At 33.6% G+C, this 18737-nt stretch overlaps 1 protein-coding gene across 3 annotated transcripts in view; it reads right to left on the minus strand.

The window, feature by feature from the left end:
* KHDRBS2 (KH domain containing, RNA binding, signal transduction associated 2) overlaps window positions 1-18737 on the minus strand; it is a 429412-nt gene that overhangs the window by 356586 nt on the left and 54089 nt on the right. For all 3 annotated transcript variants that reach the window (XR_001145205.1, XR_001145208.1, XM_004673598.1), the window contains exon 2: window positions 4557-4684. Coding sequence is in view for 1 of the 3 variants with exons in the window: in XM_004673598.1 (XP_004673655.1) it covers window positions 4557-4684 (128 nt within the window). In the remaining 2 variants the exon portion in view is untranslated. The remainder of the gene's footprint in view (window positions 1-4556; window positions 4685-18737) is intronic.

Here is an 18737-nt window from a genome sequence, read left to right on the forward strand (position 1 = left end):
TGCCCAAGTAAGTGAATAAATAGAGATTAGCAAGCAACAAGTACCTCTCTTCCTTCTGATCCTCTATGAATTCTCAATGAATTAAGGCTGGGCACAGTCATTTCTTTTGCATGTCAAAAGAGTAACAAAGCAACTTATGTATTTCTTCTTTCCTAAGTCCATCAAAATCTTTTTTGTTAAGGTATATAAGCCATTATATAAGACATAAGGTATGTAAGACAAAAGAATATACATAAGCCTTTTTTTTCTGATTCCATCAAGGAAGAATATTATCCCCATTGATTAAAATAATAAATATACCCAAACTTTTTCTATTTTTTCCTGTATATATATATAATGCCTTTGCATGCCAATACTAAATCATAACACAAACAATAGAAACATAAATTAAACTCAAAATACAGAATTCTAACATTACAAAAACTTTATATAGGAAACCATGACGAGTTTACCTATGAAAAGTTTAGAGGAAACAATGAATTAGGACCACTGTTTTTGACTAAAATATGCATAGTATTTAGCAACGTTGAAAATTAAAAAAAAGTGAAACATATAATCAAATATTCTAACTGTGTATTATGAGGGCTAATGTTAAAGATGGAAAAGACTTTTGCATGTGTGTCTTAGGAAACATGTTCTAAATACTATCATTAACCAATTTCTTTACTAATCTTTTTTTTTAAGATTTATTTATTTATGCATACAGAACTGGGGTACAGGTCAGAGGTACAGGGGCGGTGAGAGGCTTCACCAGAGACAGAGTGGGGAGGAGAACAGGCAAATCGATGAAGTATACTGCTGAGGGGAGCAGCGGACGGGTCAGGAGAGGTCTGCCACGCCATGTGGTCTCCTCCCAGGCAATAGAACTCATGCGCAAGTGGCTTTAGCTTCTCAGTGCTGTGCTTTAACCTGCTACGCCACCAGGGAGGTACTCCTTTATTAATCTTTTACCAAATATTAAAACAATAAGACAAAAGTGTTAAAATAATTTAATAAAATGGAATCTATACCCTAATTTCAGTAACTAAACACAAGACTCCAGAAAAATCATTCTTAATATGCTAGAACAGAGTCTTATATTTTCTATAATTTAAGATCCTCAACTTGTATTTCAATTATTTGTATTACTCAGTTTTAGCCAGAAAATTAACTTGTACTGAAGTTAATTTAAGCTAAATCTATATCCAAAATTCATGCAGTGAAAATAGGATAAGATCATTTCCTCAAGAATTCTCAGGGTTATGTTGTGTCCGTAGTGGAGAGAATTGTTTTATCACCACTTTAATTACTAGTTCAAACAGCCATTAGGCATCAAGGAAAGGTGTTCAGAAAAGCAGCTCTCTGTTCAGAGTACCGCCTGAGGAATAGATCACTTTTTTTTTTTTTAATAAAAGATTACAGTTTAACTTCATAAACACTACTGTGTCCTTCATACCACAACACAAATTTTGCTGCTCACAAATGTGCATGAAATACAGCTCATATTTAGTGATTGTAACTTAAACTCAATCTCTCAATATTTTATGCAAAGAGAGCCATGGTCATTCAGCAGATGAGAATCACCATTTTTCAAATAAATAGGGCTGGTTACAATTTTGTTAAAGTACAAAAACAATGAAACCCAAAATAGGTCAACTTGATAGATGATTTTATTCTGCTTCTCAGTATTCTTTTTTCTGTAAAAGGACTTTAAGAGCTCTCTTATGTGTGATAATTAGGTGTATACCAGACACATCTGTTAAAAAGTAAAGTGCTTTGTCACTCTGTTCATCAACTAAAATGGTTGATTCTATAAGATATAAGTTATTGGATAATATTGCATAAAACTATTAATCATTAGGTGTTGGTTTTCATGTTCTTCCACTATTTACCAGAGGAAAAAAAGGGTAATACAAATATCTGCTTATCATCAGTCAAGTAAAAACATCAAGCAACTCAGACCTCCCTGGGGGTGCAGCGGATTAAAGCACAGCACTAAGAAGCTAAAGTCACTTCAGCTTGAGTTCGATCCCCGCCCCAGGAAGTGACCACATGGTGTGGCAGACCTCTCCTGACCAGCTCACTGCTCCCCTCAGCAATGTACTTCGTCAATCGGCCTGTTCTGCTCTCCACTCTGTCTCTGGTTAAACGTCTCACTGCTCCTGCACTCTGACCTGTACCCCAGTTCTGTATGCATAAATAAATAAATCTTAAAAAGAAAATCAAGCAACTCAATACATGACCAAGTAAGCATGTACGAAATTTAGAGACAGTGAGTGAGGATCACTGCTTGCCTGATAAGAGATAGTAAAATGATTCTGACTATCCTATGCAAACCAGTGAGAGATATTGAAATTTAAAAAAACACATAGTTCTACACAAAGAAAAATACTAATTGAAGTTACTTTGACAGAAAGATTACCCTAGATTGAAATATAGAAAAATAATAAAACATAGTGAAAACAGTAAGCTATGTAGAGCTTTATGGGCTATGAGTGATATAGCAGCATACACCTGTAATCATGTGAACCTTGTCCCCTAAGTCCTATACAATATTGTAAACCATCACTATCTAAACATGAAAAAAACTTAAAAATCAAAAGGACAGTTTATTGTACTATACACGTATACATACATGTATTTAGGAGAAAAAATTAAATGCAATGGTTCAATGAAAAAAGTAAGAATCTAAAATAACAAAGTAACAGCAACAACCTCTATAAACAACTCCTTCTTAACAAAATTATGCCTTTGAGAAATTCATTAACCCCAAAACTTATTACCTTATATATATAAAAAAAAAAAACTTTTCGGGCCCTCCCTGGTGGTGCAGCGAGTTAAAGCACTGCACTAAGAAGCTTAAGCCACTTCCACATGAGTTCGATCCCCGCCTGCCTGGGAGGAGATCCACATGGCGAGGCAGACCTCTCCTGACCCATCTGCTGCTCCCCTCAGCAGTGTACTTCGTCGATCTGCCTGTTATGCTCCCCACTCTGTCCCTGGTGAATCCTCTCACCCTCTGCATCTCTGGCCTGTACCCCGGTTCTGTATGAATAAATCTTAAAAAAAAAAAGAACTTTTCTATATTCTACAGTTTCTAGAATCAGTCCCAGTTTAACCAATATATATAGAAATTTACTCATGAGATGCAGTTTATTGCAATATGAATATGAAATTTTTGTTTGATTATCTACCTATCAATTATGAAATTAAAGCTCACACAAAAATTGACACCATAAGATACTGCTTTTAACATTCAACATTATGAATCAGATGCACTCTATCAGATTATTCAGTATAATATCTCACACACACCATCACTTGGCCATCAGAACTCAAAATGCTTCCCATATCTTGCCAGACTAAATTTTTCAGAGAAAGCATTACATTTTATTTCATCACTGGACTTTTATTTCATTCAATATTATACATTTCCTCTAATAGAAAGAGATATTCACTCATATTAGCTTCCTCACAGTCAAGCTATAGAAAATGTTATTCCAAAGAACAGTATTAACCTATATGATACTTAAACATGATTTAAAGGAGGAAGTTTATAATTTAGACTATAATGGGTTAATTAATAAAGATACTCTAAAAAAGAAACATTCTTCTTTATAACCCATTATATTTCCACCATATTTTATTACAATTTCTGTGACTGCACAATTTAATATTTATGATTCCAAAGTAAATCTAATAAATAATTGAAAAATCTAAATCTATATGTATGTGCACATACACACACAGTGCAACTTCCTTGCAATTAAATAACTCTAACTAAAAAAAAAATCATGAAAACCATAATTCTACATGTCCTAAAACCTCACTGGAAAGTTAAATTTTATGGAGGCACATAACAGTTTTACCCTTGTTTGAAGTAATTTTAAATACAATATTCTACTTAATTGTATTTACAAAAAATTCTCATATTAGAAGACAATTGGTAAACCACAGCATTTATTTCTATAATCTTTGTTATTATGCTAATTACATGGTTTTTGCTTCAGATTCACTCTACAGAAAGTAAATTACCAGCTTGAATTTCTGAGTTGCCATTTTCAGCTTAGTTAATTTATTTAGAAAAAGACACAAATTATTTTTACTCATTGCAATTTGTGACTATAACTGGTTATTCAGACTTATTATAATAACAAAATGTCTAGCGAATACAAAAGACTAGAGGGAAAAACCCAAAAGTCCAAGAAATAATCTATAGATATTCTAGATATAACAATCCTCTGCTAATTGGCTAAATGTAAATATAAGTGTTAGTTCCATTCCCTCTAATAAAAAAAATTAACATAAACCAAAATACAATCAAATAGAGTATACATATTGGGGAACTGCAGAACCCTTTATATGTTGAATAAATGATTAAAATACATAATTATGCATCTTACATAGTCTTTGGTAGAAACTCACTCTTAAAGCAGTTTTTCATCTTCTACATCAATACCATATATTGTATAACCTTATATAAAGGAAGCTTTAAATACTTATTTCATTAAAGGATATGTCAAGTCATTTTATGACTTTTAGCTTAATTCTATCAGTGCAAAGGATATAATCAGTACCTTTGGATATTGTTTGACAGGAATCAATACCCTTTCTGAGAGCTTTATGTTTTTGTTGCTGATGACATCAAGATATTTCTTTTCTTCATCTTCCTTTTTAACATCAGAACCTTGAAATTTTTCAATTTCTGGAAAAAAATCACAAAAAATTAATTGAAATGAGAAGTCATCAAAATTAGGCTAACTGTTCTCATTACTCTTATTAAGATTTTTGAAGCATATTGACAAAGAGACGAAAAAAGCACCCTGTTAACAGCTACAGGAATGTTGCTACTGTGTATAAGATGACCTCTGTCATCTAAAGCTAAAAAGTGATAATTAAAGCTGAGACTATCTTCTGTGAAACAGATGATGCATTTAATTAATTTTTAACATCTTCACCAAAGTATGAGGAAGAATATGGCCTTTAGTTATTTTAAATAGCTTGCATTATAGCATTCTTAGGAACAACAGATAGAGAAAATTTATTTTAAAGATTTTATGTTTCACGTTTGTCAAGAAATATTCTTTAAAAAATAACTGTATGGCCTTCCCTGGTGGCGCAGCGAGTTAATACACAGCTCTAAGAAGCTTAAGCCACTTTCACATGAGTTTGATTCCCGTCTGCCCAGGAGGAGATCCACATGGTGAGGCAAACCTCTCCTGACCTACCCACTGCTCCCTTCCTCAGTGTACTTCTGCGATCTGCCTGTTCTGCTCCCCATTCTGTCTCTGGTGAAGCCACTCACCCTCCACATCTCTGGCCTGTACCCCAGTTCTGTATGAATAAATAAATAAATCTTAAAAAAAATAGCTGTATGTAATCATGCATTATCTAAAACAGGGTAGAAAAGAGAAACAGGTTGTTATTTTGTATTCTACCTACACATAAAAACAATTAAAAAGTGTGTCACAGTAAAGTATATAAAGATTGATCTGTATTTACAGCATTTATATTCATCAAGATGAAATTACCTAACTAGATGCTTGACAGTAATTACTAGTTTTGACCCATGAAAATACTCCTAAGAGTTATTTTTGAGAAAATGTGCACTATTCATTTTGTCTTTTAAAATCAACTGATTCCATAATTTTTGAATCTGTACTATTTCTACCTCAGATAAGAAATAGCTCTACTTTTATGAAATATATGTTCTGATGAGAAATATATATATATATGGTATATTCATATGTAAAGTAAATAATAAATGCAATAAACCTATTAAGAATATAAAGAACGAGGCAAGTCATGGGGCTATAACTTTAGAGTTATAGGATATTTGAGCATAGTCTAGATAATGAAAATAAGTAAGCCTTGAGAAAACAGAGAACTCAAGTGTTATAATCTGATGAAGAAACAAGCTTGACTTACTCTTAGATCAAGTAGCAAAAAAACCTATATGGTTACGAAGATCTGAGAAATGATTTTAGGACAGATCATGTAAGACCCTACGTAGGTCATATAAAATTTTCTTCTTTTTATTGTTAATATATTAGGAAGACAGTTCTCTGATTTCTATTTATAAATATAAACATAGGAATAATATGTAAAACCAATCATAGCAGAGTATAAGGAAACCAGCCACTAGTTGTCTAGCTGAGAAATAAGCCTGACTTGGCCTAATGGAGCCTAACAAGGTAAAATTAAAATGATGAGAATAATGTAACTGGAATCTTTACATGGCCTACATTATATTATGAAAATTCAGAATTGAGGAAATATCTTGAAAAATTCACCTTACTAATTTGTTTTATGTGTCTCGGATAGTTGTTATTACCATAAAATATTTCTTCTGTAAATATTTCTCCTTGTTCTTGGCCAATCATACTGTTTCAAAACTCTATTTACATTAAATAAGAATGTGACAGCTACTATAATGTTGTTAGTGACAAACAAGAACATTCCTTTTGATGCAAAAAATAGGTGATAACAGTTATTAAGTATGGGAAGGAGAGAGGAGGGAATAGAAGTGGAGGGAAGGAAGGAAGAAAGGTGTGGGAAGATAAGAGGGAGAGAAGGCAAGTGAAGGGGAGCCAGGGAGAGAGGCAAATAATAAAGATTCAACAGAAGTAAATGTTACAAAATTATTAGTTCCAGGGTACTGTGGTTAAAATTCAGGACATAGAGTATTAGCAGCATATCTCTGCCTCAGTTTCATATCTGAGAATTAGAAAAAGAGTTATTTTGTGTTGTGAAGATAGTAAATTAATATGTTAATATAAGGGAGGTGTTTAGAAAAGTGTCTGGCAAATTTATACTTGCTTTTATATTATAGTAAACTTAAAAGGATCATGAAATCTTTAAATTAGAGTCATAAAACAAGTTTCACTGGAAAGGGAGCCAGCGACTGTTGCCTAAGTAAAAAAAATGCTATAGAGAAATAGGAATGCAATGGCTGAGCTGAAGAATGAAATTATATAATTCTTATATATCAAGAATTTTGCTAATGCATTTAAATAATTTAATATTTGCCATATTGCAGTTTAGTATATTCTATAACAACAAGCAAAAACTAGTATCAAGTAGATAAATGTTTGGATTAAATTTATTCTTAGAATATGAATAAAAGAGACAACTTGAAAATGTTAATACATATCTTCATGATTAGGTCACTTTAACTGCAATCACATTCCATACTTCCTAAACTGAGTATACTGAATATTCAACAATAGCTTCCCAAATACTTCTGCCCAGAATTTTTCTGACCTCCAGAAAAAGTTGGTTTAAGATTTTTTAACATTTAACAGATATAAATTGGTGTGCTAATTTGTGTCTATATATTTTGTGCCTCACACAAGATATTTTGTTGTGATTCTGTTTTTCCAATTGGCACATTATATAAATTCCTTTTAAAAAATATTTGACATATAGTTAGACATACGAAACAAATCACAATTAGTCCTGAGGAAAAATAAGTTGCTTAACCAAATAAGGTCTCAAAATCAATTCTTAAATTAAGCAATTATACATTTTAAATAATCTTTCTAAATTGATTTAATGATCATATAGTCATTCCAAAGATAATATACTTTGCATGATCTAAGGATTTTTTCATACACACACACATATCAGTTATTCTCTCATTCTAACCTATGAGAGTAATTACTATACCATTAACTCATTAAGTACTACCTAGTGATAGTCTACTTCACATGTGGGAGATTAACTCTACAAGAAAAGAATAAAAGTTGGGAAATAATGATGAGGTGTTTGACAAGTCACCAGTAATTAAATTTGGGATGAATTTAGGAAGTAGAAGACATCCTAACTTAATCAAGCACAGAAAGTTAAGAAGGAGAGGAAGGAGAATAAAAGATAACCCCTAATAAGAAATCTTTGCATTAAGGTCCATTCAGAGGAGTGAGTGAGTGCATGTGAGTGTGAGTGTGTGTGTGTGTGTGTGTGTGTAGCATTTTACCTGATGGTTTTATATCTTTTCAATGTACACTAACTTATTTAATCAAATTATATGACAAATTTTGTTATAATGATATGCTAAATAATATTAATTATGCTTTTAATATTTTCATGTAGAGAGAAATTAGAGATTTTATGTCTAAATATCTACATAAAAAGCAAAATACTTGTTGGACTTATTCTAAAATACCAAAAATGAAAGACAAAAATTAAAATATGTGCAAGCATAACATACAGTGCTAGGGAAACTTTAAAGTCTCCAGACACATTTAATTACCATATAGACTTTGAAAATATTTTAATGTGCTATAAGAGAATAGAACAATTACATATAAGGTATAGCTTTAAAATGAATCAAAACAAAGAACATGGAATTAGTCTTGGAAGAAAACAAGTTATTGTCAATAAAATGTAAATAACCTTTACATACAATGACAAGGAATGATGCCAATATTGAGTTGTTTTGAAATTTATGCGCATCGAAAACCAAAAGTCAGTAAGAGGTAGTAAAGTACCCTTTAAGTTGTGGACATTTTCAAAAATGACTTCAAAATATGCATGATGTTGAACTACGCAGTGATTAGAATTCTTTATTATAAATGGAGTATGAATGACTTATATTTACCTAATATTCTGAATAAAGGTTATCTTACTTGTACCACCTTCAAATTATATACTTTTAGTTTCGAAGCAAAATATTTTCTGTTCTTTGTATTTGAATATAGAACTAAGTCTTTAATGATCACTGTTTTTAGAAAGTAAAGGTACAAACATAACAAAAATTTCCCTCTTCCTTTTAAGATACCTCCAGCATGAAATTTCAGTCACCAATATGTTATAATACAGTATGATCCTAACATTTCAAATTCTAGTCATAACAAATGGACAAACTGACACAAATAACCATTGCTTGATGTAAAATGTGAACCTAATAATAAAATATGAGGAAATGATTTAGTATAAATTTTACTTTACTAATCACACAGATAAACATTTTCAAACTCCAGAGGAGGGGAAGAAGATGGTGAACAGACCATCAGAACAGATCCAACAGGATCAGTGAGTAATCACTTTCCACAAGAATACTGAGGATAAGCAGAAGGAGGAGTCATTGTCTGGAATGGAGCTAGAGAAGTGAGGATCAATATCACAGCAAGAAGAAGAACCACTACTATCAGGAAAGGATACAAAGACTGGGAAACAATGAGACAGGAATGGTGCCAGTTCACTGGGAGGACTACAGGCCCTTTCTCCAATCTTCCCACATGCTCTCTCACCGGCCTAGGAAGGAGAGGACATACATTCAACTGAAAGCACAGTCCGTTCCACAGTTTCACTAAGGACACACAGATGAACAGTGGAGAGAACCTCACAGTTGTATTAATGGTCTACGGGTTCCTAGAAGTATCTCACTGGAAAGCCTAGGAAGACTCTCCCCTCCCACATGACTCATAGGACCTCCAGGCTGGAATCACTGGGAAGCTGTGAGAGGCTACACATAGCAAACCTGTCTTCACTGGCACTTGTTCAGAGCCACCACAGATACATCTCATGCATACATGACTTCACAGGGGGCTTCTAGCTACAGAAGTTCTAGCTAAAGGAAAGTTCTAGCTAAAAATTTAAGAGAAAGAAAAGGAATACAAAAGGAAAAGAAGTAGAATTTTCACTATTTACAGATGGCATGACAAGTATAGAATTGTTTTAAATATTTATTTATTTGTGCATATAGAACTGGGGTACAGGCCAGAGGTTCAGGGGAGATGAGAGGATTCACCAGAGTCAGAGTGGAGAGCAGAACAGGCAGATCAATGAAGTACACTGCTGAGGGGAGCACCCAGGAGATAGTGTATGAACAGGAGGTATGCATTACTCATTTTATATACCCGTACTTTAGACAGTGATTAACAAGCTAGAGAAGGAAAATATGTCCAATACCTATGCTTTCCACAAAGAAAAATGAAGTGGGTGTTTTCTTTTAAAACAGAGCTTAAATGGTAACAGGGTCACCTTATGCGTAAAAAAAATATGCATAGGGCCCTCCCTGGTGGTGCAGCGGGTTAAAGCACAGCACTGAGAAGCTAAAGCCACTTGTGCATGAGTTCTATTCCCGCCTGCCCCGGAGGTGACCACATGGCGTGGCAGACCTCTCCTGACCCGCCTGCTGCTCCCCTCGGCAGTGTACTTCGTAGATCTGCCTGTTCTGCTCCCCATTCTGTCTCTGGTGAATCCTCTTGCCGCCCCTGAGCCTCTGGCCTGTACCCCAGTTCTGTATGCACAAATAAATAAATCTTTAAAAAAATATGCATAAAAGTATAGATCACTGAGACTCAAGGTCATCAAGTCCAGTGGTTAACAGTATAAGAATTTAAAGAATAAGAACTTATTACAACATAAAATTATATTTTTCTTTTCATTGAGGGTATCAGATCCATCAATGCTAAGTCAGCAGTAAAAAATTTCAAATACTACTAATTACTTATACAAATCATTATTTTGATGAGTGAAATAGAACTAGTAACTGCTACACTCGATTTAAAAATCATTTGTTTCTGCTTTCAACAAATCTAACCATAAGATATTTAATGAATTTAAATACTACTCATTCTTTTTTAATACTCTGAGCCTAACACAACTTTGAAAGTAATACCCATCTTAAAACTAATACCCCCTTTGTCACACTTTCCTGGCTACTTATTTAAATTCCAATCCTGCAAATTCTCAATTCACATGAACCTATGAAGAACAAGCACCAGGATTTAACTCGGGGAACTCACATAATTTCTATATTATATAGACAAACTCCACTACTTTTCAATCCTAACACTTTAATTCTGTGGCCTTGGACAAATCATTTAAGTGCTCTGGGTTTCTTTTGTTCCCTCCAACTCAAAGACCCACCCTAAAATGGACATCAAATTTATGAAGGGAAACCTAGCATATTCTTTAGAACACACACTTCCTTATTAAGTGTTGCATCTGCCACTTATTAGCTGTGGAACAGTTGGCATCAGAATGATTACAGTTATTGCTTTCTATCATTTTCTATATGCTAAGCAGAACTATTTTTGAGCATGGATTAAATGCTCATTTTACCAGTTTATGTAATTTTTTTGGTGTCATATTGCTCTTATAAAATGGAGGTAATATTCTCATACTGTTGTCAGGTTTAAATGAATCAGTTTATTCAAGGCACAAAGAAGAGTATCTGGCATACTCTTCTAAAGGACACAGAGTGTTAGTGATTTCCATATTTCTTTTCAGTTGGGAGTATAAGCTTCACTGAACTCTTTTCCATCATTAAATCCAAAGATTACTGTAACTAATATAATACAATATATCATGGGTTTACACAGCATTCTTAGGTAGACTGTCGATTAGAGAGGGTACAGCCAACACTTATATTTCAAAGTTTCCTTTACTAGAACAGTGTTATACTGTTTTAAAACTGTAAAAGCCTTTTTACTTGAAAATAAAAAAAATAGGATGAAAAATTTTGAATGACAAAAATGAAGCCATGTTGAAAATTAGAATAGGATGTGAAATAAATCCACCACCAGCAATATATTGAATCTCATGCATAGTACTGACATCTAACACTAAGCAGTGGTACTTTACAAAAGACAAGGTCAAGTTGATTTTTTTTTTAACTTTGTTAAATGACAGGCACAAAGTCTTAAACTTTCAAATAAATGTCTTTTAACTGGCTTTGGATATGTCTTTGGGGACTCAATTACAAAAGCAGGAGACAAAAAAGCAAAAACAAACAATTGGAAGTAGGCCAAACTTAAAAACTTCTGCACAGTAGAAGAAATTATTATTAAAGTGAAAAGACACACTACAAGGATGGTAGAGAATATTTGCACAGTTAATATCCATGATCTACAAAGAAATCATACAACTCAACAAAAAGAAAACAAACATATATATTTATACATATATAAAAAAAATCAGCAACAAAGCAAAACACACACTTCCTCAAAGAGGACAAGTAGGTGGCCAGGAAGTATATGAGAAAATATTTATTCATCATCACGCACCATTGTGAAAATGTAATTCAAAAACACAATGAGATACAATCTCACCTTTGCATAGGGCCCATCTCACTTTTGAGTATGGTCCACATCAAAAAGATCAGAAACATGCAGAGAAAAAAGAATCCGAGTTCACTGTGGTTAGAATGAAGACAAGTTCAAACGTGGGGGAAAATAGTGAGTTTCTCAAAATAGTAAAAATAGATCTACCATGTAATCCAGGAATCCATTTCCAGATTTCAACCTGAAGTGTTTAATGAATGCCTATGTTCACCGTAGTAGTAATTTACAGTTGGAAAATTGTGAAAACAACCTACATGCTCAATGACAGATGAGTGGATTAAGGATGATGCTGTGGATTTACACACACACACACAAATGCTATTCAGCTACAAAAATGCTATTCAGCTATAAAAAAATATGAACCTTCGTCATTTGTCAGAACATGGATAAAGCTGGAGGAAATTATATAAAGCAAAATAAACCAAACATTAGATGGCTTCATATATGGAAAATAGAGTAACGAACAAAGGGCCAGGCCAAAACAAAACATCCTGAGTTTTAAATCTCTTCTTACACTTCTTGCACTACATTTTTCCCCCCCAAGGTATATGAAAGTGGAAATGAATATAACTTAACTCTACAGTTTCCAATCCACCACAATCTTTCTGGTCACCATGGAACAAGAACACAATCATTAATGACTCCCTAGCCATCACCATTCTCCATACACAGGCATCAAGTACTGCTGATTACATCTCTGGAGGGGATGTTATCTCCCATTCCAGCATCTCCATTCCCAGTGCTCTGTTACTACTACAATCCCATTGTCATCAGTTTTCACTTATGACAGAAGTCTTTCAACAAGTTCCCTTAAAAAATTGTGTATAACCCATCTTTCACATCCAAGCTGTCTTTGTAACAAACACAAATTTGAGCATTACACGCATCTCTTGTCTATTGGAATTGCTTAGTCTCCGGGTAAACAGAACATTCAAATTTTCCTTATTGAATGAATAAATATCATTACTCTGACATGTACCTGCTTATCAAAGCCTGAAGGTTAAATTCATCATTTTTTAAATGTCACTAAAAGTTGATCAACCATTATTTTCTTGTTCCTGTAACATTCTGGTCTTGTCTCTTGTCAACCTCAAACAAACACTATACTCTGTGCTCACACAAATGCTAGCAAACCATGTGCTTTCAAAGTCCTTAGGCTTTTGTTCCTGCTCTTTCTTCTGCCTCTAGCTAATGAAGAACTATTATTTCATCAGTGCAGACCCAGCTTAAACACCCACTTAGCATCACTACCTCCACCAGGTCTCCCTTAGCATTTTGTACTTTAAAAACTGCACTTTTATCACTTTGTAATTTGCCATTTACAAGTACTTTCCCTGTGAAACTGACTTCCTTGAAGCCAGAACCACATCACATTTATTTACTTTTTACTCCCAGCACTCGATCCAGTGAACAACTTCAGGTATATACTTAAAATCAGAACTACTCATCAGACTGTCAAACAGGTATTTTAATAGAAAAATGGTTCCTGGTTTTTAACACAAAAACTTCATAGAATATATGGTACTTTCAATACAATGTCTTTTAGATCACTATTTACATGGGAAAACATATTCATTTCATAAAATTCAATACCATTTTTTTAAAATATGTATGCATTTCCACAGAATACAATACAACATTTTTACAATGTGGAGTGATGTTAACCTCATTATAATGTTTTGAATCCTTAAAAATTGGAGACTGACATCTGAAGAAGGGGGGCTAGCAATCAAAGCAACTTTCTATAAGAACCTCATATTTTAAGCATTAAATGCTACTTCAAGTATTTTACAAGCAAATGTGATCTCTAATTACTTCTATGTTGTGGCTTACCAATAATTTTGGCTATAATTTAGGAAGCAGCTTGATGTCTTTGACATGACATGCACTGCACTATATTATTTTCATGTAAAATAAGAAAAATAATCTCAAAAAAGCTTTTTATTCAATATATTTGATTTTTAAAATGAATAACTAATGCCACCTAGGAGAAATGTATATATAATATGTATTCATATTAACTACATTAATTTTCAGAGCATAAGTAGAACATATATCCTACATTAGTGGAAAATCAAAAAGTAAAAATTATTTTGAGATGTAATATAACCAAAGAAAACAAGACATTTGAAATCATTAGTTTAGATAAAATTAAGATCTTTTTCCGTGCTTATTTTAAGCTGATAATCTTCCAAATCAGCATTTATTCATCATTTAGACCAGTTTTACAGAGATATATAACCAGATGTATTTGAATTTATATTACTATTTTCAAAATGTTCAAAAGCCTAATTGCACTAAGAATTAATTTTTCTGAACTAAATAAAGGTGAACCATTATTCACTGGATTTAAAAATTCTTAATATATTGATAGAAGAAGTATTCAAACAGATCTGAATATAACGTGCTTCAAATTCATCATGCTTTAGGGTACAACTTCTTCACTCAGTATTTTTATTCACTCAGCAAATGTTATGGAGAATATCTCAATGTATGTAAGTCATTGGAAAAGAGAAGTGACATTCTGTCTTTGATTATTAATTACCTAGTGATCAATAATTGCCCATCTCACAGTGAAATGACCCTCTTTTTATTGTTATTCAATACCATCCTTAATTGATCTAGTTTTGGAATTTTTCAGCATGTATTCATCTTTTCTTCACCCTTACATTTAACAATATTTCAGAAACCTGAATTTAAAAAAAAATAACAAATGCTTAGTACAGTTCATTTCCAGTAATTCATTTATTACAGATGTTTGATAAATTTTCTTTATCTTAAGATCCCTTAATCCTCTCCCTCTTAATCTCATTTATTAAACTGTGCTTGTTTTTCTAAGCATACGACTTTTTCAATTTGTACAGTATAAATGCCCAATATTTGTATGTCATTCTTATTTATTTTACTACATGTAATTCCCTCAAACTCCTTCCATTTTGCTGTTAATGGCAGCATTTTGCCTTTCCTTAGAGCCAAACAACACTCCATAGTATGGAAATACCACATCTTTTTTGATAAAATTCACTTTAGAGAGCACTCACATTGTTTCATTGACCTAGATATACTGCAAAAAAAAAAAAAAAATGGCAGTAAACAATGGAGTGTATATATGTTTCTGGATTAACTGTTTCACATTCTCTGGGCAGATGCACAAGAATGTATTGTGGGGTCAAACAGTATTTCCAATCAATGTTCCCACCAGTTGGTGTAAAAGGGTTCCTTTTACTTTGCATCCTCACTACCAACTGCTATTGGCTTTTTAAAAAAAAAAATGTGTGTCACTCAGGTGCAAGATTGTAACTCACTGTGGTTTTTACCTGCATCTCTCTTACTGAAAAAGATGAACATTTTCCATGTATCTACGGGCCTTCTAAATAGTCTCTCTGGTAATCACTTCATATTCTTTTGAAATTTCAAGGTCCCATTACTATACAGATATGCTACCCATTTATTAATGATATACTTGTTTTTCTGCTGCAGAATTCTTTTTTTTTTAAAGGTTTATTTAATCATACAGAACTGGGCACAGGCCAGAGGTGCAGGGGGCCGCGAGAGGATTAGCCAGACACAGAGTGGGGAGCAGGACAGGCAGATCCATGAAGTACACTGCTGAGGGGAATAGTGAGCAGGCCAGGAGAGGTCTGCCACACCATGTGGATCACCTCCAGGGCAGGCAGGGATCAAACTTATACTGAAGTGGCTTTAACTTCTTAGTGCTGTGCTTTAACCCATTGTGCCACCAGGGAGGGCTCTCTATTGCAGAATTCTTAATTTTTTTTTTTTTTTTACATATCTTGGGTATTAAACCCTTGTCAGTTGTGTAGTGTGTATTTCCACTCACTCAGTAACGTGTATTCTTAATCTACTTACATTTTCTTTCACTGTGCAAAAGCATATTAACTTGAGGTAATCCCAACTGTTTATTTTAGCTTTTATTTCCCTTGCCATAGGAATCAAGTCTCCAAAGACATTTTTATTGCTGACATCCTGAATATATCACCAATATTTTCTACACACACACAAACACACACACACATTCACACGAGGCCTTCTTGTAGCTTAGTTTGCTACTATTTTGTTGAGAATTTCTGCATCTCTGTTTATCAGGTGTACTGACAAGTTGTTTTAATTTTGCGTAGCCTTGCTTTTGTATTAGAGTAATGCAGGCTTCATAAAATGTATTTGAGAGATTCTATCTTCTTTATTATTTGGAAAGCTGAGAAAGGTAAGTTCTTTAAAGTTTTGATAGAATGTAACTAATGAAAGCATCTAGTTCTGAGCTTTTGTTTTTCGGGAGATTTTTGCATTGCTATTTCAACATCCTTGCAAGTAATTGTCTTCTCCAGTTTTCTCTTTCTTCCTCATTCATTCTTGAAAGGCTCATGCTTCTAAAATTATGCTTATGTCTTTTAGGTTATTGGAAGTTTTTGAATTTATTATATGTCGCATTGTTAAAATCTTCCATGTGTCTGTAGCTGAATTTTTGAGAGTTGTTCTCTCCTTGTCCCATATACTATGTATTTTTTGTCTTCCCATTTCACTGCTTTAGATTTCCCTGTTAAAAAAAAAAAAAAAAAAAAGGTATCTGCACTTAGAGTTGGACTACTTTTACTTTTCCTGCAGTTGGCACTGTAGTTTTATTTCATTTGATTTTTGCTGCTTTTTGACACTTACTGGCTTCTAGTACTGACTTGTTTCTTCAGTTGCTGAGTCAGCAGGGTGGGTGAAGGTACTTGAAAAATGCAGTCTACTGGTTCAAATATGCTAGCAATAAAGGAGGGCTGGCTTGTCTTTGTGGAAACATGACACCTCTCCTCTCTGGGGTTACAGATCTGAGACTTTGCAGTCTGTGCAATGGTAGTGCATTCCACGATGTCAATACTAGCCCCGAGGTACAGGTCAGTGTGTAGGCTGTGCAAAAGCACTGTCTCTCATCTCCTCACTGGGGACTCAGCCTGTACAGAGCACCCAATTTTGATGCAATCCTATTATTTTTCTATGGTTGCTTAGCATTAGGTCAGTATGTAGGTTCTTCAAGATTTTCTACACTGATAACATTTTGTTTTTCGAAAGACTGATTTATGATAATATTTTGACATTTATATTCTCAATCTATTCACATTACTTCCCACCACAAATTATTTGAAAGAGAGAATGTCACTGTATTATTCCTTCAAATAACAAAAATTACTAATAAAATAAATTTAAGGAAGAAGCATTGTCTGAATGAGAAACATCTTAGTCATCAAACAAAAATCCATCCCTAGGGAAATAAATGCATTTGTTAAAAGGTACAAAATTCATTTGAATTCTAGTAAAACTGAAATTAATAAAGATAACCTTTTATCATAATATTAAAAAGTGAGAATTTCTACTGTGTTATGGAATAAAAAATAATGCTTGGTGCATTGGACACCCAATAAATCTTCAGCAAACAAATGTAAAACTGAAGGACATTTATAAAACTATATATAGTGTTCTCAGTCCAACTAAGAAAAATCAGTAAATTCTTACACCCAGAGGAATGTCTCAACTTAGCCAAGATAACCTCAGCACTGATCCCTGGATTAGACTGTACAGTAGGGACACTCAGTCCTATTTTATATCACAAGTACAGAGGTAAAAGAACAGGACTAAAAATTATAAATTTCTTCTAAAAATGTAATTTAATGCAACATTTTGAAGCACTGTTTTGTAATTGTTAAAATGCCTGTTTCTAAACATTTTTGAGAGACAAAATGAGCATCTGCCATAGATTCTGCAAGTGATTTTCCATTTCTAAGTGGGCAAGTAAACAAATGACCTGAAAGTTCCTTTAAAAACTATAATAAAAAGAACTCAAGTGTCTAATAAAAACTGAACATTTATTTAAAAAATAGTTTTGAAACTTCTGTCTAGATGAACTCCTACCATTTGCAGGGTCAGGGGTATTAGTATTAGCAGATGTCCCTTTTCTATACACTAACATTTACAAGCCAAGGTGCAAAACACATTCTTTGATCAGAGGCAATCTTCTACATAATAATGAGACTGGTATTTGCTACTTTTTAATTGATGTGCTTCAAATTAGTTGAATGGCCTGACAGAATCACATGCCTAGAACTAGAACTCCAAGTTCTGTTCAAGAAGAGAATGGTGGAAATAGCCAGATTTACTCTGAGTTCTATGTTCTACTACAGATACCATGCCCACATCTGTTTGGACATCCATTAGACACCACCAAACTCAACTTTGTATAGAGCCATGTCATGGATTTATTTAGACCTGTGCTCTTTAATTGGAAAAAAAGCATTCAGCCCATGCCATCAAACTCCAGCCACACATGTCTTGTACACATTCTTCAAACTGAGAGTATGCACAGCTGTGATGTAGTTTGTCCATGGAAAGATGGACACTGAACCCATACTCTCAAACATTATACATTCCATCATACATTCCCCTACACTTAATTACTGCATTTAGGCAGATGAAGCCAAGGAATATATTTATAAGTGATCATGGGTTCAAATGATCAGGGATTTTAGGGTTTAAGTTACTCAGAGTATGTTCTAGAGATGAAGGTGTGGGCAGTGGTTCTGTATGGGCATTGCGGCATTACCTCACAGAGAAGGCAGTTAGAGAAGAGACACTCCTTACCTCACAGAGAAGGCAGTTAGAGAAGAATTATAAGGAGCTTCTATAAATATG

Source organism: Condylura cristata, unplaced genomic scaffold, assembly GCF_000260355.1.
Source record: "Condylura cristata isolate star-nosed mole 26May11 unplaced genomic scaffold, ConCri1.0 scaffold00001, whole genome shotgun sequence".
NCBI classification, from domain to species: Eukaryota; Metazoa; Chordata; class Mammalia; order Eulipotyphla; family Talpidae; genus Condylura; species Condylura cristata.